Source organism: Corella eumyota, chromosome 1 (genome assembly GCF_963082875.1).
Source record: "Corella eumyota chromosome 1, kaCorEumy4.1, whole genome shotgun sequence".
Lineage (NCBI taxonomy): Eukaryota > Metazoa > Chordata > Ascidiacea > Phlebobranchia > Corellidae > Corella > Corella eumyota.
The window spans coordinates 4,350,834-4,378,713 of NC_137490.1; the positions used below are offsets into that span (position 1 = coordinate 4,350,834).

Below are 27,880 nucleotides of genomic sequence, written 5' to 3' on the forward strand. Positions count from 1 at the left end.
AGATATCAGCTAATTTTGACTAAGTTATGCTGCATTACTAAACTATGGTAATTAATCAATTTTATAACCAACCAATTGCAAACATAAACAGTCGCTTTAGATCACATATTATTAACTTCTGCATAAAGTGTACACTAATGACAAGACGACGCTTTCTATGCTAAGCCTTGTTAGTTTTATGCCTAAATCCTAAACGCGCCTAGGCAGGAAATTCCTGGTTTTAAACACTTTGAAAATCCATTCCTTCAAAAAATAGCTAAGCCTAAAGATATGCTAATGAAGCTATAAGTAGATATGCTTAAACACTAAACACGAATTTTAATAATAGCGTTTAAATCTGTCATAGAAAACAATTTAATTTAATAATGTTTTAATAAAATCAAACTTTGCCACAAAACACTTAAAAAAGCCTAAAAAATACAAGTTATAAAAATATATTTATATAAAAAGTAAAAAAACTAGCTATAAAATACTAACAAAAATATATCACTCTCTTTAAATATAACAAAAATTGGATAAAATATAAAGCAAAAAAAACAATACCCCAAATTAATCACAGTTAAAAAAAAAATTCAAAACATCGAATTTTAAGTAAATATTTATTTTTTTTATAATTTATCTAAAACTTTAATTTTTTTTAAATCGCTTTCTCTATTTTGTTTTACTGTCCGGTAATGTGCTGCAGCAACGAAGCTCCTTTAATTGGCGACGAAACTGCAGTTGCTGTCAACTTCATGTTCTGGCGAACGTAATTGACACGCTGTCGCTGGTTGACCGCGCGTGGGCGTGCGAGAGACGAGAGCAAGGTCGACGGAACATTAGGCACGCGATATTCGGGGGTTACCCCTTTGACGTCATACGCCCATTGCATATCCAATGTCTGTAGGCAAAAAAAATATTTATTTAAAATAGGAAAATTATCCGAATTTTATTTTAAGATTTTAAATAAAAAAAATAAAAAAAATAAAAAAATCTTGCCTGGATTATAAGACGAGCGTTGTAAGACTTTCCATACATATTCGGGGTAAAAACCACGGCAAGTCGGGTACCGTTCGTGCCCTGGGGTTGCAATTCCCCTGATTCTGGTGTCACCGTAAATTCGGAGTCGCTCCCGCTCACAAAGAAAGCGTTAAAGGGTGTAGCATGTCTGTGACATCACAATGTCAAAACAAAATATTAAAAACATTTTTTTACAATATATTTTTTTTTTGACTTAAACTGTGCATATTTTACCTGGAATGACTGAAAAGCACGAAGCTTACAGCTGATCCCTTTCCCAGCCCTGCAGCCTCGACTGTAATGACGTCATCAGGAGGTGGTTCCGATGCTTGGACGGTGAGTGGAAAACTCCACAAACCACCCATTGCTGATGTCACAGTCAAAACAACTTTATAGCTAGACAAAAAGTAAAAAAATTCAAAAATTTTGCCACGTTACAAGAATATACAAAGATAAGCTTAAAAGGACAAGAAGATTAGTGTCTTAATCCAATTATCAAAAAAAAATAATTATTTTTTTTCATGCCCCCCAAAAGGAAATAAGTTTTTTAATATTTTTATTGGGAAAGAGGGTGATATTAGGACCTATTCGTAAACGCAGCGTGGCATTAGTGCAGCTCGATAGCATGGCTTTGGTGCGGCTCGAACCTAAAACCTGTCGGATCGGAGTCCGATGCCATGACCGGTATACCACACTACCGAACAAAAAAGAATATTGTATAAAATTTAACGAAATATTCGACTCACCACAGTGGTCTAAAAGGAGAGAAGACCAAGTTGAAAAGAAGGACGACCAAACCAGTATGTGGATCTCTCTCTTTTCTCACCAAACTAACAGCAAGAGCTTGTTCGAGTTGCTGTCGAGCTTCTGCGCTGTCTGGACATTCTACTTTGAAAGAAAACTCCTCGGCTACAGAGTGACCTGAATTTAAAGTTTTTGTGTTACTTGTAAAAATACTAAAAATACTGAGTTCATTTTGGTATCTTAGTATTCACTTGAAATAAACTAAATCAATACTATATACAATTGCGTTAAATCTTTATAAATAAGCTAGAAAAAAAAATTATTCAATAAAATAAATTAAAGACAGTAACAACCTACCTTCCACTACTACGCCTTCGTTATTGTCATTATTAGCAGACCCCCTCCTACTTTTTAGTGGTGTAACGGCCCTTAACTTAACAAGGTCACATCCCGAAGATGAACTGGGGACGGCTCCCGTTAAAGTTACTTCCAATCGTTCTTCTATGCGACTGCGGGCTTGACAATGCAACACAGCATCTTTATTTAAAAAAAATTAAAAAAACTTATAAACACATACATTAAAAAATGCATTACAAATTATTATTTTTTATTTTTTGTATATATCTTTATCCTCGATATGGGAAAGACGAATGCGCGACTTAAACATAGAACAACATCAGTTACTTCGACCCAGTCTCGAGTTGCCTGTGGCAGTTTGGGATATTATAGATTATCATTGCCCGATAATTATACTGCTAATCAAGTGCTGGCTCAGCAGAAGTTCATACCGTAGTGGGGGGGATTGAACCCACGACCTCATGTGTGGTGTAGCAAGTGTTCTTACCACACACCACGCTGCCGGTGTTCTAAGTACATAGAAAAAGATTCATTTCAAAATGAATAGAAAAGGTTCATTTAAAAAAAAAACGGTTAAGTTTCCACCAACCTTTAGTTTCTTTAGATCGAACTTCTGGTATTCCATGAACTGGATAAATCCACCTGATAGCTTTAATCGAGCCATCAGATGATCTACTTAACGGTCGTGGTTCACTTTCTGTGTATCGACCTTTTAGACCTAGAATAATTAACTTTAAAGTTTATAATGTATTAAATATTCACCTAATATAATATTAACTCATTTTAATGGGATCGCTTGTACTTAACCTAAACTATTAGGACCGTAAAGTACGCAAGAGAATTAGGTAGGACCGTAAAATACAAGAGAGAGAACTAGCCAGGCCTGTATAGTACGAGAGAAAATTAGGTGGGTACAAGAGAGACCTACCAAGGACCGCATAATACAAGAGTTTTTTTGAGAACCAGTGATCGTTTTAATGTTTAATACAAAAGTTGCTAATACCATTACATGTTGTAGTTTTTTTAACAAAATAACTACAATGTTACTAATCATGGTTTAAACTCAGGACTTTAGTGTATAATTTAGTGAGTGAAAATTTTATTTTTCGAACCTGATAAATCTTCTATTCCATCGTTCTCGTCCGACCAAGGTTTTCCGTCTTCTCTTCTGAGTGAAATCGACAACATTCCCTCCTTTCTGCGCATCTGGTAATTTAAAATAACAACAAAAATGTTAATCTCAAAAATGTTAATCTTACTAGAAATTAACTAACCTCATTGTAAAGACAAAAATATTAAAAATAGAATAAAAAAAATGAACCTAATAAGAAATTATAAATTGCAAACATTTTATGGTTTTCGGGACAATGTCATATAATACTATAAATTAATTTATAAATATTTAACAACTTTAAAACTGTTTTAGATTATAGATTTGACATTTTTACACTCACAGTATCAGGTGCAAATGTAAATGGAATATCAATATTTTGTTTGGGTTCCATAAGAACACTGTTCGAATGTTTAAGTAACAAACAAAAAGAGGAATCAACTGTGATGCTTTTTCTGTAAAAAAATATGACAAAAATCAAATAAAAATTTTAATAACACTTTAAGAATAGCCAGTGCAAATTTAAAATCGCGTTTACAGCCAAAAATCTTAAATTTTTTATTTTTATCCTCGATGTGGGTGAGCAGTGGGAATCAAACCCAGGTCCTCAAGTAGCTAAGTTAAAATATGATAGATAGCAAATATGTATATAAAAGCAAAAATGTTTTACCTTAATACAGACGACGAGATATTATTCATCGTTTGCTCGTTATCACTTAACACGATATCTGCCAGAACGTTAACGTCTGTCGGATTACGGAAAGGCAAAATAATCGAAGTACTTGAACGCATGGCGGCACTAACGCTTAAAGGTTCCATTGTAGATGGTGATAACCCACGTCCGCTGATTAGATAAGTTGCTTCACCCAGTTGCTTGCTTTTGAGGGTCACTACCATATTAAATGTAAAGTAATTTAAATATTATTAATTTAAACTATCAAATATTGAATGTAAAGTAATTTAAATATTTTTAATTTAAACTAACTGTCACTACCATAATATAAAGTAGTTTTAACAATAGTAACTTAGGTTATTAAAACATTCACCAATGTTATGCATAAGACAGTATTTTAAAGTCATTTTTGTTGCTCCAAATTTGGTTATAGAATTATGTTTGAACAAATTGTATAGATTTTTTTCCTGGTATACCCCTAAGTAGCTTTTGAAGCACATGACATAAAGTGGAAATTTACCAAAATATACGATCAAAATATTGCAATAATACAAAAAAACTTTAAAATTTTACCAGTAGTTTGATGTGTGTGAGCACCTAGTGAAGTTGCCATAAACATAATTGGAATATCCAAAGTCGAGCGCGGATGAACGCAAAACGCTTGGAACAAACGATCTTGGTCGTCGTGGTGAATGCTGGTACCTGATGACGTAGACATGTCAATTGAAAAGTTAGTTTTATTCGACACGTAAGCCTCTACTTCCATAGGTTCGTCAGTCGGGTTGCAAATGCTTATGTACTGACGTGTCCAACGACCTGATGTAGAAATATTTAATTTATCCTAATAATAATATGATTTCTATCTATAGACTACCTAAAACACTCAGCTCAATTCATGAGGGCTTGGGTTCGATAACTTCTGCTTTTTTACTGTAAAGCCATTGGTTAGGGCGTTTTTAACATTACGAACTCCTGCCGAGTCATAAACCAATGATCATATCCCAAACTGCCAGGTTAAATCGAAGACTTTTCGGGAAAAATTAAATATATTTACACAATTTAAAATTTCTTAGCTTTATCATAACTGATAACTTATACAATTTATATACATAAAACAAAATAATTCCACTAAAAATGTCAAGCACAAAAATTCTACCTAGTTGACAGTCCATAGTAGGCAACGTGGTTGGTGGAGGCGAGGCACATTCCAGACTCAGTTTGTACCAAAACTCCCCAGTCAACTCACTATAAAACACCACAGTACCTTCAGTTTTGCCCACCACACATGGGCTGTAGTTAAGAGTGTACACTGCTGGTACGTGAGGTGCTAAAGTTATACTGGTTGGCCCTGTTACAGTATCACCAGTACATTTAACCTGTGTGAAATACAAGTTAAAAATGTGATAGGGTATTTATGAATATAAAACTTATATTATGGATAACTTAGAAAAGCTATTACATGAATGTAATTTTAAACAGCCAAATATAACTAATGGGTTATCTTAGAACATCTTTATAGCCTATGTTAAACAAGTTAAATTTACAAAGCAGGTAAAATTAATAAAATGCTTAATTTAGTAAGTTTAACTTACCTCATATACAACAGTTTCTCCTGACGGATTTTTAAGTGGAATTTCGAAATCAATTGACCTTTGAACTGGGCATGTGATTGGTAAAACACCAATTGCATCGGGAGGCTCAGAAATAATATCAACAGAATACCAAACTCTGGAAAAGAAAAAAGATTTTAACATCATTTTAAAACTACAAAATTGTTTGTATTAATAAGGTAACATTTAATATTAAAATAGCCTTGATTTTTTTAAAGGTTAGCCAGCAGCATGGTGTAGTGGTTAGAACATTTGCCTTCACTATATGAGGTCCTGGGTTCGATCACCACTGTATTCATGCTGTAGCGCCCTTGGGTAATTCGCTAAAAATAATATAAACTTCTGCTGAGCAGCACTTAATCAGCAGAATATAATAAGCGGCAATTTCAATAAATAATATCCCAAACAACCAAAGGCAACTGGAGACTGGGTTGGGGTAACTAATGTTACTATACGTTTAGGTTGTGGAGTCCACCTTCCCACATCGAGGATAAATAAATATAAAAAGGTTTTAAAAAAAAAAATACAAAATTTTTTTTATTATTTTTAATACACTGATTTGTCAAATTTAAAATTACCTGTAACCAGATGAACCATCCCTCTCACGAACTGGTTTCAAATAGGATGGTGTTTTAGACTCCTGTGTGATTGGTCGATTTTCAATGTTGTCATCAGAATCACTGTCGTCACGGTTTAGCGATTGTCCTTTGTCGACTTCGTCAACCACGAACGCGAGAACCCCTTTTGTCATCCCTCTCTTCCATGTGGAAATGTTAAAAGTATAATCAACTGCTTTTCCCTAGATATTAAAAATAAATTTTAAATTTTTTTGGAAACTTTGGTTTTAAATTGCATATAAGATGAATAAATTTGGCCTGAAATTTTGAGTTAGAAAAGTCAATGTTTTTTATTTACATAAATGATATTATTTTTAAACACATATTTAAAGACTACTTAACAAACTATACAACAAAGCTAACAATACAACATAGAATACTATAATTAAAACATTAACTTACGCAACATAAGCCTAAAATAAAAAAAGGTAGTTTAGATTAAAATTTTGAATTATTTTTAACAATAAATTTACTTACCTTAGGCACAGTGATCATATTTGGCCCTTCCAAGTATGGTATATCAGAAAATACTCGGTAAGTTAATTTATCAGGAACATAGTTGGGCACAGTCACCGTTCTCTCTACAGTTGAATGACATCTACATTCCACTTCAATATGGTCCAATGCAAGAGGACTCTCTCCAATGCCTCGTAGGTTAAATAAATGTTCTGTACCATCAGACCTGTAAGTTAAGGTAAAAATATTAATAGTTTTTTACTAAAATATTAGCATGGTAAAGATACACATAAGATTATTGGAATCAAACCCAGGACCTCACATAATGTAGACAGTGTTCTTACCACTACACCACGCTGCCAGTTCAACTTACATTAAATTACATTGTATTCAACTAAAATTTTATATTTTGACTTATCTTAAACTTACTTATTTTTGATTGACAATTTGCCTGTAATGTTACACTCATAATGGGGTTTAAACATAAGAGGGTAGTACGTGGTCTGGCCAGCTTTTGCTGTCATGTAAAATGGACCATGGAAACCTTTTCCTTCAATACTACACTGCAGTTCCCAATCATGATTTGAAGCATTTTGCTAAATAATTTTTGGCATAAAAAGTTTAAATTTTTAAAACAAGTTATCCATAAACTAGTATTAATAAAAATGTCTTGTATTTTATAGCAAGAGGTTGTATTTTTTAAAAAGTTTGTTATGTTTCCAACTCGAAAATAAAGTAGTATATTTGTTTAACTTGTGCAACCACTTATTTTTTTATTTTTTTTCTGTTTTTATTTTTTAGAACCAAAAATAAATAAGTACCTACAGCTTACTTTCGACTTATAACAGTAAGAGTACTACTTGTAACATAAATGTAACATGATTACAATAATAGTAAAAAAGGCACTACAAAATGAAAGTAATTTAAATTAAACTCTATAAATCATGTGGTCTTGGCCAAATAAATCTATGTTTATAAAACTTTACAACTTTAGTCACACTAAATTACTGAAAAAATTTACTTACAATAGGAATGCTTTGAGTAATGCTCTGATGTGCTGGGGTGTGAAAGTCAAAGGAAGCAGTTGTGCCAGCTGGGTTGACTGTACATTCAATTCTGTACACTCTAACATCACCTTGTGATCTAAGTATAATGTCACAAGGGTAGTGACCTGGTCCTTGTGGCGTAAATGTCACTTGAAGTGGTACATGGCCATCATTCTGATAAACAAAACAAAATAAATAATAATTTTTAAACTGTTTTAAAAATTTTTTAAGGCCCTCTCTGATAACTCTTTAAAATATACAAAAATTAAGGTTAAAAACAAAAATTTTTTAATTAAAATTAGAAAAAACTATTTTTCAAACCTGTCTGTCATTAGGACCAGCATGAGCTAATTTCATCTCAGAAGCTGGGGGTGGTCCATATGTTAATGGACTCGGAATCAAAATCGTTTTTGGGACCTCAAACCACTCAGATGAAGCCTCCACGGTAAAGTGAGAACCCCTGGGTCTGGGTGGGGCAGAAGTGGGGTGCATGGAGTAACTATCTTGGGGGTCGTTAAACTGTTCATTGTCAACTAAACCCATAGCTGCTACTGCAGCAGTGACTGAACCACTGTCCAATGTTCCTAATAAATTTAAAAAATATTCGATTAAGATGAGAAAAAAAATTAGAGACAAAAAAATATGGTTCACACAAGTGGTTTTATATTGTATTTACATGAATAATGGTTTAAGCACTGAGATAAAACCAATTTCTATTTATTAAATTACCATTTTTAATAAATTTTAACCACTTGCGTCAAACAAAAAATATTAAAACTAAATCTAAAAACCGAATCAAATCAAACAGACCTGTTAATGTTCTACGTTCCTGTTCCTTCTTCGACATTCTCTGTCTTGCAGCAATCCTTAAAGCCTTCTCCTTAGCTTCATTAGTGATTGGAATATTCAAGTTTTCCTGTAATGTTGCATTATTCTCACATTTCCAGTAAATAATTCGATCATCTCCTCCAAATAAACCGCGTCCTGTGATTGGTCCATTTAAATTAATTTTTTTTTAAAGTTAGCAAATATTAAATTTTTTATTCGTTTTAGTTTTTTTAAATTTTTTTGTCTTTTTTTAACTTTACCTCTCTCAGCTGCTGCTGCGCTAGAGATGCGGACTGAATGTTGTGATGCGGAATTGAATGGAACAGAAGATGGGATTGGAAGAAGAGAGTTTGCTTCCACAGAGTAAAGGAACTCCCCGATCGTCTCATTGATGAGAAGAATTGAACAAAACTTTTTTCCGACACTGAAAGGTAAAAATCCAACCTGAAAATTATAAAAATTTTAGTTTACTGAAGCTCTATAAGTAATTTGAGTTTTAGTTTTATTGTTTAAAAACACATAATATTCATAAAATTTCACTATACATAATTGTTTTTATATTTTTTCATCCTCAATGTAGGAAGTTTGACTTCACATCCTTAACATAGAGTAACATAAGTTGCCCCGCCCCAGTTTCAAGTTGCCTTTGGAAGTTTGGGAAATTATACATTTTAATTGCCCTATAATCAAGCTGCTGATTAACAATAGGCTCAGCAGGACCAAATATAGCCCCATTTAAGGGGTGCTACAGCATGAGAGCAAGCCATGTGTTCTGACCACTACACCACACACAATTATTTTTACCTTAAGATCAGTAGCTTCACCTGCCCTCAGAAACATATGAGATTCATGACAAAAGAAAGCAGTTAACTGTGATGTCATAGTTGATTTGTTGGCCTTTGGATTATCTGGAACCAATCTAATAGCTGGTAGTGGACTGGGTGGTGGAGATAATTCTTTTGGTTGCCCATGATCAGTTCTAGATTTGACCTGAAGACAAAATATTTAAAATTTTAAAAAGCTTTAAAAATTGAAACAATAAAAAATATTGATTTTTAAATTTTACAAATAATTATTTAACAGTTAATAAAAATCTTGGTAATATGAACTTACAGATCTGATGCGGGAAGAAAGAGTCTTCTTATTACTCCGAACAATTCCCTGGTTTTTCCCAATATCAAGAGGAGAAGGTGGTCCATCATTAGATTCCACCAACACGATCCTAAACTTTCCTGAATCTTTAAAAGGGCTAATAATCTAAAAAAATTAAATATACAAATGTCCATACAATAAAAACCTTACAAAAAATGAACAAAACTTTTATTCTAATTGTAAAACTTAATTGAAAAGTTTTTTTATTTTAAAAGTCCAATACAAATTATTATTTCAAAAGTATTTTAAAAATTATTTTAAAAGTCCAACACAGTTTTTAAATACAAATCTTACCGAGACATTAATTTTCTTAAACTCATAGCAGGGTGCTTCCCCTTGTATAGAAGCAGTCGGGTGAATGTCGTCGACTGCAGTTTTCATATCAAACACGAGAGTTGATCCAACAGTGGCTGCCTCCCTTCGTCCAACCAACACTAAAACTGCTTCAGCGGGTCGAATAAGGCGACTTGTGAAATTGACTTCAAGATTCATCTCACCTCTGTGGTTATGATAAAAATAAAATAAAACAAAAAATACATAAGAAAAATACAGCAATTTATATACAGCTATATACAAAGAAGCCTAGTGGACTACTCTATATATGTGAATAGGCCAACATGCAAAAAACTGCCATTTGTGATTAGCATGTAAATATTAGTTAAAAGTTGCGACCAAATTATGATAATAAAAATCTTTATGGCAGGGCAGTTATAAACTAGTATAAAACAATGTAAAAAGTAATAATTTTTACCGTAAAACTAAAAAAATTTTGTACAAAAAAGAATAAATTTAAATTTAAAAAAATTTTTAATGTCAAATTACAGAAGAACATCTCACCTTGGTGGAACATAAACATCTTCTCCATCTGGAAGAGTAAAATCTGAAGCATCCCTTCCAGATATTGTGGCTTGATATTTAAGTGAACGTGAACTTGGATTGTTCAGTCTTACCTTTGAACAAACAACAAATGGTATTAAACCTATGGTTCATAATAATATATTAGCCTATTTTTCACTGGATTAAAATTTTAATAAAAATGATAAAGAATAAAATTTTTAACATACTTGTCGGCGTACAACAGAATGCAGAGAACCAACAAATTCAATCGAAGACTTGGGAGAATATTGTGGGAGGTTTTGATACAAATAAACACAAAGCTGAAAAATGAATTTTCAAATCTATTTTATAAAAAAAAATTGACACTATAATAAAATAATTGCAAAAAACAGAGTTAAATAAGTCTTATACTGAGATTTAAATCTTGAAACCAATATTTCTATATTTCAAAATTTAATTTAAAAGTATAAGCAAAAAAAACAAAAATAAAAGTGCAAATCTGGTCAAATCAGCAATGTTAATAAATTTGTTTGTACAGTTAGCATGTTTATTAAAAAACTAACCAAAAAATGTATTTACCAGAAGCAGAGAAATGGGATTAGGATCAGTAATATCCGTTGCTTGAATGTCATAATCAATTCCCGAACTTCTGATTGCACGAACTAATATCAAAGTGTTGTGGAGACATTGTTCCGGTGTTGATGGTGCAGTGTACATCTCACTAAAGTAATCTGCTTTCTAAGTTGACAAAATAATGCAAAAGAAAATTAAATTATTAAAGTATACAAAATTTTGAAAAAATAAATTAAAAAATTTAGAATTAAAGTGATAGGAAATATGTTACTTTTAAAATATATTAAATAGTATATTATTAAACACACTTATATGACATTGCAAACAAAAGTTTTAAAATGGTTTCAAAAAATATAACCAACTTGGTCTAATAATTTTATTGCATTTTTCAAACAGTTATATTTTTGATATTAAAAGGTGTTTCAGATTATTTTTTTGTAAAAAAACAGCCTTACCAGCCATGGACAATAAGCAGAAACTGCTGCAGCAAGAACGAGACCATCAAGTAAGTCATAATCGAAGTTCACTACCCATCTAGAAGGGGGTACTCCCCCCTTTTCACCCTTTAACATTGAGCGTTCACCCCAAACTTCTAAACGCTGGTTTTCATAATGATGATTCAACCAAGCTAAAACTATTCTTTCTCCAGTACTAGAAAAATTGTTAATCTTTTTTTAATTTTTAATTTTTTAACATGTTAAAAAATGTTTGTAAATCATGTATGCTTTTTTATAGCTTTGTACTAATTATTTGCTTTTTGATAGCTTTGTACTAAGGCCCCATTTCCTTAACTAAACTAGATATATAACCAATAAAAAATAACATATATAGCTTACCTGTAGACATTACTAGCAAGTGGGTCACTGTTGATAGTAGGAAGGGGTCGAGTTTTATCAACTGGTTTTAAGTTTTTGTAATGTGCTGGTGTAACACGAGATAAAACTAGAACCTGAGAATATTGTAAAGTGTTTACCAACTTAATTCATAAATTGATCTTGACAAATGCTATTTTAACATAAGAGATTCTCTTACAAAGTTGATTTACTGTTATACTAACATTACTGCACAAATTATTGTTTGTTAAGTATTATACTATCCTGTTAAAGGCGTAACAATTATGGTTTATTACTGTATTTATAATTTAAAATGGCGAATTAAGATCACTAATTATGAAACTTAATTAACAATTTTTACTTTAAAAATATATTTTTAGAAATTCCAAACCTTAAACAATTGTAGAAGAAGATCAGTCCACGCTCTTTTTGACACTGATTCAAACAATTCATCCTCGATGTGTATCATCGAAGCCGTCGATTTTTCATTCTTATTGTCTTTCTGTTCAACTGAGTCTCTTCCGCTCCCACTAGTGGCTTGTTTAGCTTCTCTTTCACGAACTTTCACCCAGCGCCGATAGTCACGAGGTGTAAGCAGAAACTCAGGCCTAATTGCAGAAACCGATGCACCTTGTCCTCTAAAAAATAATTAGGAAAAAAATATTTTAGGCCCATATAAATTTTTAAAATTAAGTTATTAACAGCCCCTTTTACCAAGTTTATTAAGATTTAAAAAAAAATAATTTACCAAGATTTAAAAAAATAAGTGATAAATGCTAAATAAATTTTAGCAGTTTCTAAACCAACCTTAAGAAAGTGAGTAGTGTTGAATGTTGCCAATATAGTTGAAGAACTCTCTCTGTAGGTTCTTGTGGTAAAGGTTGATTGATTGGAATACCAGGAACCATTCTAATAACATAAAAACATGTTGTCTTATATTAAATATTTTATTTTCATATACATAATTTATATTAACAGCCTGACCAAGTGCTGAATTGTTTAATTAAGTTTAGTTGTTAGCTTAAAATTTCAAGTTAGGTCTACAGCAAAATTTTTGATTGTTATTTCTAGCTATCTAACAAAGCTTAAAAAGAAGCACTGCAAAATTTTATATCTTAAATTAAAAAAAAATTGTTGAAAAAATCTTTACTTGTTTACCTTCCGCACAAATGTTGTAGCATGTCATAAATTGTCTTTACATCTTTTTTCAAATTTGTATCCCAACCTCCTGTTGTTCCATTTCCTCTTTTTCCATTTGGTGATTTCTTATTTACAGAAGCATCTTCATCATTTGGCATTCTGGTGACCAGCCTGTGAAATATTATAACATAGTAACCACAAACTGATGTCAACAAAGAAAAAAAACATGTCAAGATAAAACTTTCAATAAAAGCTCTGTATTTCGGTCAAGTAATGAAAAAAATTAACAAAATAAATTTTAAACTTACCTTCTTAAACCATGTGGAACTGTGATAGGAAATGGACCTCCAGGCCAACCATGCGATGAGAACCATCGCTGAGCTGCGTTTAGCACCTCCAGGTGGAAATGAGCCTCCAGCGAGCATTCAAATGGAAACACTGCTGATCCTAAAGATCGAGAGACTAACTCTCGTTGAGCATTTGCTTCTTCCAAGTTGCCTTGATCAACTCCCTGTTAAAGAAGAGTATTTAAATTATAAGTATTACTATTTTATATATATAAATATAAACACATCAAGCATTGTAAAATAAAATTAAAAAAATACAAAAGATCTATAAGAGTATTCTTAAGAGCGAATTTAATTTGTTAATGATTCAATTTTGGGACCCCATAAACTTTGAGACATACAACTTGTAAAATATAAAACTGTTTATACTTTGTGCAGTGAAGCAACATCATGTGTGGCATTCTTGTTGATTTGATGGTTGGTTTTATGCTGTGAGGTTCCAGTTGTGTCACTGTGTGTCATATGTGCAGGGTGTGCTCCATCGCGAGAACTGTGAGGTCCAAATTCTGAGTCTTTTACAAAAAGCAATAACATTACAAAAAGATCATATTGGTTTTTAGCATTTAGTTATTGTTGTAAAATTTGGGTAAAAATTTATATTAATTTGCATTTTTTTCCTGTATTAAATTTTATTTGACTGATTCAATATTTAGTGTCAAAAATGTTCTTCATTAACAACATGATCTTCATTCTTAAAGCTCAATAATTTCTATCATTTTTCTATACACACTGCCTAACTGTTGCCCTGTCTCTGAACACAATTTAACTAATATCTTCTGTATAAAATACTTACACAAACTTTTTCACTTATAACCTGTTTTGCTAACCCTTAACTAACCTTCTTCTGAGTCTGACTTAAAAGTAATAGAGTCAGGAATAGAAGTGTAGCGGGTTGCACAAGTTGTTGAAGTATAAATTGCTGACGATTGCATTCCAATATCAGTTAAGCGTGTAGACATATAATAGGAGGTTGTGTCACCTATCAAACAACTTATATTTTCCCATTTAAACAAATTAGCTTTTTTGACTTCTAAGTCTTTTCTTTAACTAAGTCTTTAGCTGATCCTTTAACTGACTAATATACATTCTCAAAAACTAAAGCTATGATGCTAACTTTAAATCTTCTAATAAACAAGAATCTATAGACCAGTTTTAGACCATTCTAGCAATGCTTTTTTTTATAAAACTACTGCTTTTTTTTATAAAAGTAAATGTAACTGAATACACTTATCTTAAAAGCATGAAAATTGTTTTTATGACCTGTTAAAATCAAGAAGAATTTCTTACCAGTCACAGAATTTGTTGATTCACCAAACGATGACGAAGCAGTCCCAAAATGTGAACTGGTTGCACTTGTGCTCCCCCGAGTGGAAGGTCGATGTGGTGAAACACATGGAAGCAACACAGCTTCACCGAGACTGGCTATAAATTAAATTTTTAAAGTTAAAAACATATAACCATCTTTTAATAAAATTGCATAAATTTACAAAATATACTTAAAAAAATTATTACTTTTCTGAAAAACAAATTTCAAAACCAAATAAAATATAATTTTTTTTTAAATAAATAAAATACTTGAATTAGCATCCAATGCACCAGGTCCTCTCAATGTTTTATCTTGTTCACAAACAATCTGGTGATCATTTCTGTGTGCTGCCAGAAAGGGATAAACTGTGAGAAGGCAGTTATCAGCAGTGGCTGTTACAGGTATGCTAAATCTGTAAAAAATAATAAAATTCCGATTTTATGTTGCTGATTTAATATCACATTTATTAAATACAGCAACTTTAAGTAACAATAGATATTAAGCAGGCAAACTCTTAGGTCGCCTATGCCGGTAAAAAAGACGATATATTAAGATCTCTTCATTTTAAAGCAAAAATGGTAACTAAAAATAGTTTAACACTAATAAATATAACTTACTTTCTTTCAGCTCGATCAGTAAGAGTAACATCTATAGTAGAAGAAACAGGTTTGTCTGAGTTAAAAGTTAGGATGCACGGTATCACAGCTGAAACTTTTTCATCATCTAAAAAACAAATACATTAAGTTAAAAAATTTACCGTATAAATACCCTAGGCTTTAAGACACTTGATTATGAATACTTACGAGAAGTTGACATGTTTTTGGGGGTAGGAATAGTTGGCCCATTCGGAAATTCAAGAGCAAAACAAGAAATCATTGAACCATCATCTGCTTCTACATCAGGTACATCAACTTTTAATTCATTTTCCCTGAGTGAATAAATATAAGTGTAAAGAAAAAAATAAAGTATCAAATTAAGGTTTTAGTATAAATTGTAAGATTGTGATCCAAAAAGCTACTTATAGCAAAAAAGTAGAAAAGTTTAAATTTGATACAAAGTTGATTATTTTAACATAGAAATTACTTGATATATCCTGTTGCAATGATGTTGAATTCAGCATAAACAGCAGTAGACAACGGAACAGGAGTAAGCACAAGAGCAAGTGGATCAAATGAAATGTTTGGTGCTTGCAGCAAAGCACTCAGCGTAATATGCCTACACGTAGGTCAAGAAATTAAGAGCCTTAGGTGATTAAATGCATCATTTTAAAATTTATGACCCAAAAGTTCTTATTTATATCATTTCAAATAGCCATTATTTAATGTTGCCTATAAAAAAAATTTTTTTAGTTAACTTGAAAAATACCATTTCTTAAAAATCTTTAACTGAGTTTGCTTAAAATTAATTTTTTTTACCTGTATGGCTTGGTGAAATCGTTGTTCAGAATGAAAGGAATGCTGTAAACATAACTTCCCACTTTTCTTGGACAAAATATAATAGTGAGGTTATATGATTCACCAGCCTTTAAACTCCCAGATATATTTTCCAATGTAAACCAAGCACCACCAGGTTTAATAAATCTATAAAATATGAGAGAAATTTAAATAAGTTAAAATGATTTTAATGTTTTAGGAATAGGTTCTGCAGGGCTGATTGTTGTTATTAAAGCCTAAATTATTACCAATTTGGCCACACAAATATGCCCTATATAATAAACAGCAGTTTTATATTTAAAAGATGTTCATCATAAACAAATCTATAGATGGATAATAAATTAATGGTTAATTAACTAGAAATTTATAAACAGAACATAAAAAATTAGGCTAGAAACTAAGATGAAGTATAAAAACTCACTCCTCAAGGCTGTATATTGACTATTTTTTAATTAACAATTAATTTCATATTATTAATAAAGTCACAACAGAATACTCACGCAAATGCTGAATCGCCAATCATTCCTGTCACACTTTCCAAATCCAACTTCCACTCAACTGTTGATGAACTTTTGTTGGTGAGCAGAAGTTTTTGTTGGTCTCCAACTGCGTTATCTGCCACACTCATCTCCATGTATGTAACAGGAAGAGAAAAACTGAGCCTTAGATTAAAAAAATGAAAATTTTATTTAAAATAAAACTAAATTATTACAAAATATTGAATTCTTGCTAAGACAACAACAACGCATCCTTTAACAACTTTTTTAATTTAAATAATTTTTTTTACCTTGTTGAAGATATTTCCATAATTGGTCTTAGAGCAGTGGCAATCACCCTTCTTCTGGGAGTAGGGATAGTAATAACAATAGGCCTTGGGGTGATGATGTGGCGTTCAGATGGCACAGGGGTAGGAGGGAAGGTACTGGGTGTGGGACTTGGTGCCCCAGTTTTGTTGATCACTACTGGTAAGTTAAAATCATACTGAGCAACCTTAAAAAAAATTTTAAATAAAATATTATTAAATACGTCAATTTTTTTCTAAAATTTTTATAATAAATTTACTCAAATAACTTTATAAAAAACCTTTTTTTTTAAATACTTTTAGAACTTGTGATACAATAAAAACCGGCAGCGTGGTGTAGTGGTAAGAACACTTGCTACACCACACATGAGGTCGTGGGTTCAATCCCCACTGATCTTATAGTGTAGCACCCTTGAGTAAGGCGCTATAAAGGATACGAACTCCTGCTGAGCCAGCACTTAATCAGAAGCATAATTATTGGGCAATAATAATCTATAACATTCTAAACTGCCACAGGCAACTTGAGACTGGGTCGGAGTAACTGATGTTACTTTATGTTTAAGTCGCGCATTCGACTTTCCCACATCCAGGATAAAAGATATATACAAAAAAAAATACTTAAACAAAAAACTTACTGAAGTAGGTCTAAAAGTGAGCACACAATTAAGTTTTTGTTGGCCTGAGAGTTCAACTGAATACATATTTTCCGGTAAACTTTGTTGTTCGGTTGGATCATCTAAAATAAAATAAAACAGAAAAGCTAACTGCTGGTGCTCTAAACTAAGTAAAAGCACATAAACTTTGAACATCTTCAAGCATAGACCTTAATTTGGTCAAAAATTTGGTAAAAATTAAAAAAAAAAATTGAAAAACAATTACCGTCTATTTCCTCTTCAGGAAAAGATAAATTAAAATCTGAATATCTTGTGAGATCAAAATCAGCTCGAACACGAGTGGTTGTCATGTTAATTAGAGTAAATGGAATTGTAACTTTTGAGTTACAATAAACTCCATTAAACTTAAATGCCTAAAATGAAGTCATTTTTTTAGTTTTTAACATAATTTTTGAAAAACCCAACTAAAACTTAGGACTAACTTAGAGTAAAAAATATAAATCTTGAAATTAACTCATTTAAATTTTAAGATTAACTCAGAGTTTTTAATCATTTGGCTGTAAATTTTGTCTACTTATCTAACTAATAAATGACTATACAATTATTATTTAAACTAAACATTAAGATTTTACCTTAACATCAATATCTACTTCTGGAGGTTGAACTGTTCCTCCCATTCTTAAATCAATTGTTTTCCAACCTCTTATATTCACTTGTATCCATGTATCAAACTTGACAACTGCGGTAGGGGCAAGTGTAATCTGTGTGAAAATAAGAAATTTGTGTAACAAATAAGTATACATCATAAGCAAAATTTAAATTAATAAACCCCAACAGTTTCTTATAAATTTTTGCTGTTTATAGGTGGGTTACTATTCTTAAGAAGTAGATAATAAACTTTAAAAAAATTAAAAAACATTGGCTAAGCTTTTATATAATTACAATAATACCTATTACATTAGATAAAATAAACATAAAAAAAAATTAAATTTCAAGAAGCACAAAATAATTCACCTTTAATTCAGCATTGCCACCTACAGGTACAACTCCGTGAACAGGTGAAACTGTCATCCCAGGAAAAGGGTTAGAGTTGATTACATAAAACATGGCATGACTATGACCTGAGTTGTGTAACAAAGCTGTCCTTGTGGTTCTCATGTTTAAAGGAACATTACCAAATAAAATCCTACGCTCCACAAACTAAGATAAAATTAAATATATTGAATAATAAGAAAAAGTAAATGATAACAAATAAAAAATGTTAAAAAAATATATTTTTCAATGGCTTAAATAAAAAAATTTCTAAAAAAGGTGCATATATATTGGATGTCCATAGATAGAATAGATTATATTTTAGAATAGCTCAGTACCTGAACATTAGCTGCACCAAGTTTAGCCAAGCATTTAAGCTTCATTGAATTTCCGTTATGAACTTGCATGTGAAACTCACCTTCCAAAGGTGCAAAGTAGCTTGGATGAAACACAACCTGACCATAATAGACAAAAAAAGTTTTAAAAGCGGATATGCTAACTGAAGAAAAGTATAAAAAATATAAATTTGTGTCACAATTTTGAAATAAAAATTTCCTTTCAATTTAAAAAAAATGTACTTTACTTATAGTTTTCATAACATGGTAGCAGTGGTTATTAAACCAAGAACAACATGTAACAAAACCAAGTGTTTTAACCACTAAAATACACTGCCAATCCAATATCGAAACTTTAAAAAAATAAAAAAAATTCTTTTACCTCACACTTAAGATCTTTATAAGCATCAACAGTTCCTGTAGCTGGTCTAATGGAGAAAGCTGTCCCTCTGTCAGTTAATATTGGTGACCATGTGAAATCAGCAGGGTAGTTTCGCTTGTTAAATAGTGTCACAATTGTTCTATAAGTAAATTAAACAAACATTGTAAAAAAAACACTTTAAAGTACTACATATCATTTGGAAATACTACAAAATTTATATTTGCGAAAATTGTTGCAATAAAATTAATTAAAAAAAAAATAAAAAGCCTATTTTTTGAATAGTTAATGAATATATAATATAAGATTGTACTTGATAAAAAAAAAGGAAAAATAATACATCCAAAAATTTGACGTGATTTTGTTTTTAGTTTCGTTTTTGTTGGTTGTGTGGTTTTGTTGTTGCCATATTCTGTTTTGCATTGACAGCGTTGTTGTTAGTGGTGTATTGTGATTTGTATAGGTTTTTGTTTTGTTATTGTTGGTTTTTGCTGTGTTAGTTTGGCAGTTATTGTATTGTTTTGTTGTTGTTGTACCACTTTTTTTATTCGTTTTGTTGTAAAATTATTTGAGTATTTTAAATAAATAGAAATGTAATATAAACCTGTAACCAGCATCTGCAGGTAGTGTAGACTGTGAAGTTAATTCCAGGTAAGTTGAGGAAAGTTTCAGAGCAACCGGAATAACATTTGCCAACACTAAAACATGACTTTCATGTTGGGTGTTCACTGAATAACTAAAAGATAAAAGCATTGTCACAAACTAAAAAAAAACAGATTTAACCAATATAAAAATATTTCTGTTAATGATTTGTAATTTCTTGTAATATATATTTTTTCGTATATATCTTTATCCTCGATGTGAAAAGGTCGAATGCGCGACCTAAACATAGAGTAAAAACAGTTACTCCAACCCAGTCTCGAGTTGCCTGTGGCAGTTTGGTATATTATAGATTATAATTGCCTTATAACTATGCTGCTGATTAAGTGCTGGCTCAGCAGGAGTTCATACCGTTTTTAGCGCCTTACTCAAGGGTGCTACAGCATAAGAGTCGTGGGTATTGAACCCACGACCTCATGTGGTGTAACAATTGTTATTACCACCACACCACTCTGATGGTCTAAATATAATTGTGATAAAGTTATAATTTTTCCACATTCAAAAGAATCAAAATTTTAAAATAATACACAACAAGCTTTAGTCTTGAACAAAAAAACTATAAGAACATTTTAAATATTGCCAACCTGATAGATCTCTGAAATTTTCCATCACTGCTTGATTCAAATACCAGAGTAAATTGAGCTTTAGACTGAGCTGGAATAACTTGAGACAGGGGAGAAGTTTGTCGCAGCTCTTTGCAGTCTATCGTAACCTAGTCAATAAAAAAATAAAACGTTTTGTCATAAAATTTGAAAAAATTAAGAAGTAGTAAAAACTAGTAAAAGTTAAGTTTTATTAACTTAAGGTAGCCTTATGTAGTTTTATATTATAAATCCAAGTTCAACATAAAACAATCAATGGTTGAGTAAGTATTAGAAATTCTAAATAATATTTTACTTACTTGAACATGAATAAAATGTGACAAGTTGTTGACAATGTGAAGATGTTTGTTGTTGGTTGATCTCAAGCAAACTTCACCAAAATCAATAGTGGGAGGTCCTATGATCACTTTATGAAGATCCTGTTAATAAAAAAGTTAAATCTTACAAAATTAAAAAAAAATTCCATGACAGTATCGAATTCATGAGCTACTTAACATTGAATGAATGTAATTTACTTTTTAAATAAAAACTTATAAAAATACAAAACAGTACCTAGTGATTAATAATTTATTAAATCAGCAAAAATCCTTTGAAAATTTGGAATTCCAATTTCACATAACACAAAATTAAATAAATTTGAAGCCAGTAAATCATTTTAACCTGGGGTGTTAATTTTATTTTGCAGTCCATTTTTTCCACATGGGTCATAGGAACTGCGTTTAAACCTTCAGTTACTGGCCTGGTGGTGGCTTGTCTCTCCTGATTGGCTAATTGCCTGGTTGTCAGAAGCCTGTGCCTTTCATGCAAAGGTGAAACTTGGTAAGGTGCTAAATAAATACAACACCAAATTGTTAAATTAAAATTTAAAGTTTGCAATTTTTTGCACATTTTATAACTTCATGGACAGATTTTTAATGTAGCTCCAAAAATGTGCTTTTTATTTTTTGGTTAATAACTAATTAACATTTTTTTTAAATCTGAAATTGGACGTTTGTGTAAAATGTTCACGCACCTGGACTTTCAATCCCTTTTGCGGAAAGATTTGGAGGTTTTAACCCAGCAGCAGGTCTTAAAGCTAGATCAGTTTTGTTGCTGATTTGTTTAAATTCTCTAAAACGGGAAAATCACTTATTAATACAGTAAAAAATAGATTTCTTTATTTTTAAAGAACTTATGATTTTACTATTATTTTAGGTTTAATGACAGAGATGAATTGACATCTTAATAAGTACAGGGCTATAAAGATGTGAATCAACCATTAATAAATACTTGTAATATACAGATTTCTAAATACTTTTTACCTGGCTTGTTCTTTGTGCATTCTCTTCTCAGAACACTCCCTGATAAACTGAGCATACTTATCCTTGTGTGCTTTCCTATCCTCCTCTTCCTCAATTGTGTAAGCATAATCAGGATCCACATAAGTATGTCTCGTGCTTCTCGTAAATGGAGTTTGGTATTCTTCATCACGTTTTGATGGCCTTATACTTTGAGCTCTGAAAATAATTTTTAAAATTTATTCCCAACAGAAGGCCTATCATCTTTAACATTATGTATTTTTCCATACTCCTCCTCAGTTAGTCTTCTTCAATGTTAAGTATATATATATAATTTTTTATATTTATTTATTTTTGATGTGGGACAGTTAACTTCACAGCCTAAACATTCTTGGGTTGTCCCAGTCTTGAGTTGTCTTTGGCAGTTTGGGATAATATAGATTTTAATTGCCAATAGTAACATTGCTGATTAAATGTTGACTTGGCATCAGTTACAATTTACAGCACTTACACAAGGGTGCTACAACATGAGAGCAGTAAAGATTAAAACCAGGACCTCATGTATTGATACATTGCCTACTTTTTAACCTAAAATTGATTTTAGACTTAATAGAATGTACTACTTGATATGTATTTGGATTTATCAAAAAAAACTTAAACTGTTTTAATACCGGTCATTGGGAAAAGCAACTCTGACTTTCTTTGCACTTCCATCTTTCTTTCCCTGTGAATGTAAAATTGAGTTCCCTGCATTAACTACAGAAGGTCGAAGTTGTTTGTTGATCTTGTTTAAATCGTTAAATGTTACATCAACAAACTGACCGGTTTCATTTGTAATAAGTGGCGTAATACCTGGATTTATCCTAAAAATATAGAACTTTTATTTACATGTTATTTTTAGTTATAAATAAATATTTTTTGTCTTTAATTTTTTTAAATTGTTTTACAAACGTTTTTTGAGGAACTTTCAGCTAAATATAAATAAGTTTTGATTTCTGAATAATAACAAAAAAATCCTACTTTGGCCCTTTAATTTTCGACACAGCAACTGAAGTTCCGATCAACTGAATTGGAATAGTTTGAAATGGACGGGTAATAAATTGATGTTGTCCATTCTCATTTTCATTTTCTTCACTAGTATTAACAGCTTTGCCAAGTACATCAATCAGTTGTAATGGGTTAAATGTGCCGGCTTGATTGGGTTGAAATGATATCATGATATCCTAAAAAAAGTATATACATGACAAAATAAGCAAATTATTTAGAATACTGTAAGAATTTTTAAAACCAGCAGCGGGGTGCAGTGGTTTACCGGCGGCGTGGTGTAGTGGTAAGAACACTTGCTACACCACACATGATGTCATGGGTTCAATCCCCACTGATCTCATGCTGTAGCGCCCTTCAGTAAGGTTCTATAAACAGTATGAACTCTTGCTGAGCAAGTACTTAATCAGCAGTAAAATTATTGGGCAATTATAATTTATAATATCCCAAACTGCCACAGGCAACTTGAGACTGGGTCAGACTAACTGATGTTATTCTATGTTTAAGTCGCGCATTCGACTTTCCCACATCGAGGATAAAGATATATACAAAAAAAAATAGCCTTAGTTCGTATACTTCAATTTAGGTTATTTAATTAAACTTAGTAAGTTATCTTCACATCATTGGCGTAATCAGTTGAAAAAATTAATATTTTAATGTCTGAAAAGTTACCTGGCTTTTCCCTGCTGCAATTTTAGATTGAACAGGACACACATTAAAATGAGCAACTTTTCTGCACTGAATATTGATGGGTAACAAAGCAGACTCATTCGTTAAAGTACATAAAGCACTTGTATGGTCACCAGACATCACCTATTAAAAAAATGAAATTATTTTATTATATCAAACAATAATTATTAAAAACAAAAAAAAATTTACACAGCAATAGTTCTAGGACTACTTTTTTTTTTTTGTATATATCTTTATCCTCGATGTGGGAAAGTCGAATGCGCGACTTAAACATAGCGTAACATCAGTTACTCCACCCAGTCTCGAGTTGCCTGTGACAGTTTGGGATATTATAGATTATAATTGCCCGGTAATCATGCTGCTGATTAAGTGCTGGCTCAGCAGGAGTTCATACCGTTTATAGCGCCTTTACTCAAGGGCGCTACAGCATGAGAGCAGTAGGGATTAAACCCATGACCTCAGTGTGGTGTAGCAAGTGTTCTTACCACTACACTACGCTGCCAGTCAAGATCTTTACAACTAATGCTACACCAAAATATTAAATAAAATTAACACCAATGAATTTTGTTCATACCTCTCCAAAATCAAAAGTGTTGCTAGGTTGAATGTTAACTAGAACAGGTATAGCAGTTGCTGTGACAGCAATTTCAATCTTTTTACAAGCTATAATAAAAAATAAAAGTCAGTTTTTCTAATCTATAAAAGCTAACTTTAATATAAACTTACAATCATTTGCATCTGAAATAAAACTGTCATTGCTTCCCACCATCTCAAATCTCATAAAGAGAGCAAAATCTTGTCGTGGTGGAGGCTTTTCCGTTGCCTCCCAACCAACGTTTGAACTGTTAAATCGAGGACTAAACCTACATATAAAAAATAAAGAATTTCATAAAATGTCACATAGATTTGTCAATGTTTTAAATTGTAATGTCAGTTTGTAATAACAAATTGCTACAACAAAAAACCTTGAAAAAAACAGGTTTAATTGTGTTATTTAGTAGGTGAGAAAGTATATAAAAGAAAGGTTATTATAATTTACAGTAGGTTATTGTATTAATTTATAATTTTTTAAGTAACAATAAATAGATGAATGTTTGTTGGTTCTAAATGCTTGCCTGAAATGAACAGGTAATTTTTGATAAGGTCCGATTACTCCTTGGTTGGGAAAAACAGTGATAAGTGAAGTCAAAACATCAAAAGCCTTTCCCCTTATTCTCTGCATGGGAGAAGTTGCTAACATTGCTGCAGTAGATTTGGTAAGATCAGTGCCCTAAAAATATAACAATTTTCCTAAAAAATGTATACTGTTGAAATACTTAAACTAATATAGACCATTTAAAACAGTTTATTCTGCTTTAGAGCCCTACTAATGGGTCCTATAACACAAAAGCAATGGAGAGCGATAACAGGATCTCATGTAATAAAGACATGTGTTCTGACCACTTCACAATGTAACCAGTATGTAAATTTTTTTTAACTGTAAATTTTAACTTACAGCCTCTTCTCCATCTGCTCCTTCCTCTAACACAGAAACCCATTTAATAGGTTCAGGGCCATTGTTGAACAGTATAGCTGGTTGCACCAAGTCAGTACCATAATAAGCAGGTCCAAAAGATACACATTTCAATGCAGTCTTGCTATCTCCTGATAACAATTGTAAAGACTGCTCAACTATGCTCGCCTTGATTATAAGTTCTGTGTCCTGCATTCCCTCTAATTTTACCCTAAAAAATAGATTGTATATATAATAACAAATGATTAGTGATGTGCAAATGAAAATATATTACAATTACAATTTAACAATTAAAAAATAAATATAAACCTTTAAAATAAAAATTTTAAAATACTGATTTAAACTTGATCAATTAAAAATAAAGAACTTGAAATAATCATAGATAAAATACATAATATCACAAAAATTAAACACTTACTTTACAGTCTCATTCACTTCTCCAGGTGTTTCAGTAACTAGCTCAACCTTAACAAGTTGTATTGTTTTAGGTGTTACTTTTCCACTCATCGGAGAAATAACGATAGGTTGTGGACCATCATAGGTCATGCTAAACTCTCCCGTCATGGAGCCATGGTTGATAAGAGCAACTTCTTGACTGAGAACCCGACTGTTTGCCACGACCATTCCAAAGTCAACTGGTCCCTCCAAATCCAGCAAAGGTGTGGGTGTGTAACTGAAACATCAAGAATAAATTTTAAAGATTAAAATACCTTATTTATTTTTTTGTATATATTTTTATCCTCGATGTGGAAAGGTTGATACCTGACCCAAACACAGAGTAACATCAGTTACTCCGGCCCGGTCTCGAGTTGCCTGTGGCAGTTTCAGAATTTTATATAGATTATATTTGCCTGGTAATTATGCTGCTGATTAAGTGCTGGCTCAGCAAAAGTTCATAACGTTTATAGCGCCTTACTTTTTATGCTGCTGACTAAGTGCTGGCTCAGCAGAAGTTCATATCGTTTATAGCGCCTTAAACGCTACAGCATGGAAGCAATAGGAATTAAAACCACGACCTCGTGGTGGTGTAGCAATTGTTCTTACCGCTACACCACGCTGCCGGTAAAATAAATACTTATACTTCAGTTAACCTAAAATTAATGGATCCTTAGCTGATTTTAATTATAAAGACTTTGTTATATTGCACAACTTTTTTAAACAAAAAATAAATTAAGATTCTTACGAATAAAGTGGTATTTCAATAATGTCATCATCGACAGCCAAAATAACTCGATCTCTTGCATCCTCAGCAACCTCACTCAAAAACTCGATCGTTGCAAAAAGTTCAAGGCCGGGTGCGACAGGGCGTTCAGGATTTTTAACCGTCAACTTAAATTTCTATTAAGAAAATATTATTTTTTATGTATTATTCTAGCATATATATTTTGTTTGCAACGTCTGAGTACCAGCTTGGTGTAGTGGTAACTTGCTACACCACCATAAAATCATGAGTTCAATCCCCACTGCTCTCATGCTGTAGCGCCCTTGTGTAAGGCGCTATAAACGGTATGAACTCCTGCTGAGCCAGCACTTTATCAGCAGTATAATTATCGGGCAATTATAATCTATAATATCCCAAACTGCTAAAGGCAACTCGAGACTGGGTCGGAGTAACAGTTGTTATTCTATGTTTAAGTCGCGCATTCGACTTTCTCACATCGAGGATAAAGATATATATACAAAAAATAAATAAAACATTAGACAGAGTGAACCAACTAACCAAGTTACCAAATAATAAAGAAAATAGAATAACATGACTTACGTCGGTAACTGGAGCGTGAAACCGTATTCGTTTGCTAAACTTGCTGACATTTTGAACAGTTAAATTAGCTGTGTAAAGTTGATTCGCAGCCGAATCAACAAACTCAACCAAAGGCGGAGTAATTCGAACTCCAGCTACATCGCCGTCCATTTGTTAAAGATTTTTAAGTCAACATTTATTAAAAAATTGGGTTTAGTGGCAATCTCTATTAAATATCAAGATTTGAGAGCGTTAGTTTTATTAATAAATATCAATTTTACACACAAACGACATGGCAGCCTAAACGAAGGTTTTTCAGAAAATTAAAATTTGATCGTGGGATTGTTACTATAGAAACATAATTTGTAAGTATCCCTCTAGTGTTTTTTTTTATTATTGTGTCGTTTTTTCACTTGCCATTACATTTCAACCTAGGTGTACAATTTAAACTACAAAACAATCTTAAATACAAAATATACCAATTAATAAGGTAAAAAAATATTTTTCCTATGAATATAATTTAAATTAATTAGTTTAGAGTGTAAAATTGCTGATCAAACTGTTGCCTAAACCGAAACTGTAACTGTGTACAGCTCATATTTATTAAAACATTCATATCCTATTTACTTGCAAACTTTCGTGCAACATATCTGTTGACGAAATTGAAACTTTAAAATTATTTCACACACTTTTTCATAGAAACCATAGGTTCATTAGAATAAAAAATATCAAATGATAAGTTATCTAATATCTTTTACACCAAAACCACCTGCAAACTAAAAAAATACCTTTAGAAACCAATGATAAATATTAACGCTGTTGGGTCTCAAATTTTTAAAAAGGCTACGCAACGTTCATATAGATTCCACGCAACATAATGTACATTTATTATCTTTACACGTTAGAGATAAGATATCGATTACAACGCAACCACAAGACAATTAATTATTAACATCCTTAAAAAAGAAACGTTAAACGGCCTACGCTACTAAGGAAGCGTTCAAGAATTTATTAGCTTAAGCATTATATAGATAAGATATCCGACCTCAAAATAAGCAATGAGGCATTTAACAAAGTCATTACCGAAAAGCAAAGTTTACGTGACTCGAGCGACGCAACGTAAAACGAA

At 31.7% G+C, this 27,880-nt stretch overlaps 1 protein-coding gene across 1 annotated transcript; it reads right to left on the bottom strand.

The window, feature by feature from the left end:
* Nucleotides 1-362: 362 nt before the first annotated feature.
* On the bottom strand, nt 363-26,973 carry LOC145764117 (cilia and flagella-associated protein 47-like). The gene is made up of 62 exons (XM_082575707.1): nt 26,773-26,973; nt 26,194-26,348; nt 25,429-25,683; nt 24,993-25,221; nt 24,613-24,767; nt 24,224-24,360; nt 24,072-24,160; nt 23,480-23,620; nt 22,784-22,986; nt 22,435-22,626; nt 21,788-21,982; nt 21,499-21,596; nt 21,147-21,313; nt 20,786-20,905; nt 20,469-20,596; nt 19,829-19,960; nt 19,228-19,366; nt 18,849-18,965; nt 18,493-18,678; nt 18,111-18,239; nt 17,744-17,891; nt 17,500-17,600; nt 16,850-17,052; nt 16,563-16,724; nt 16,045-16,209; nt 15,713-15,844; nt 15,433-15,557; nt 15,247-15,352; nt 14,899-15,041; nt 14,611-14,745; nt 13,693-13,835; nt 13,285-13,487; nt 12,995-13,147; nt 12,644-12,745; nt 12,228-12,474; nt 11,840-11,952; nt 11,459-11,654; nt 11,010-11,168; nt 10,658-10,750; nt 10,431-10,543; nt 9,888-10,092; nt 9,555-9,698; nt 9,246-9,431; nt 8,702-8,885; nt 8,424-8,597; nt 7,935-8,197; nt 7,593-7,787; nt 6,997-7,163; nt 6,589-6,793; nt 6,073-6,293; nt 5,477-5,612; nt 5,041-5,260; nt 4,458-4,700; nt 3,882-4,101; nt 3,555-3,666; nt 3,213-3,306; nt 2,690-2,818; nt 2,101-2,280; nt 1,746-1,920; nt 1,234-1,395; nt 979-1,147; nt 363-880 (listed from the first exon to the last, which is right to left on the bottom strand). The coding sequence occupies exons 1-62, from the start codon at nt 26,920-26,922 to the stop codon at nt 662-664; spliced, it is 10,062 nt and encodes a 3,353-aa protein (XP_082431833.1). The 5' UTR covers nt 26,923-26,973; the 3' UTR covers nt 363-661.
* Between the last annotated feature and the right edge of the window lie 907 nt (nt 26,974-27,880).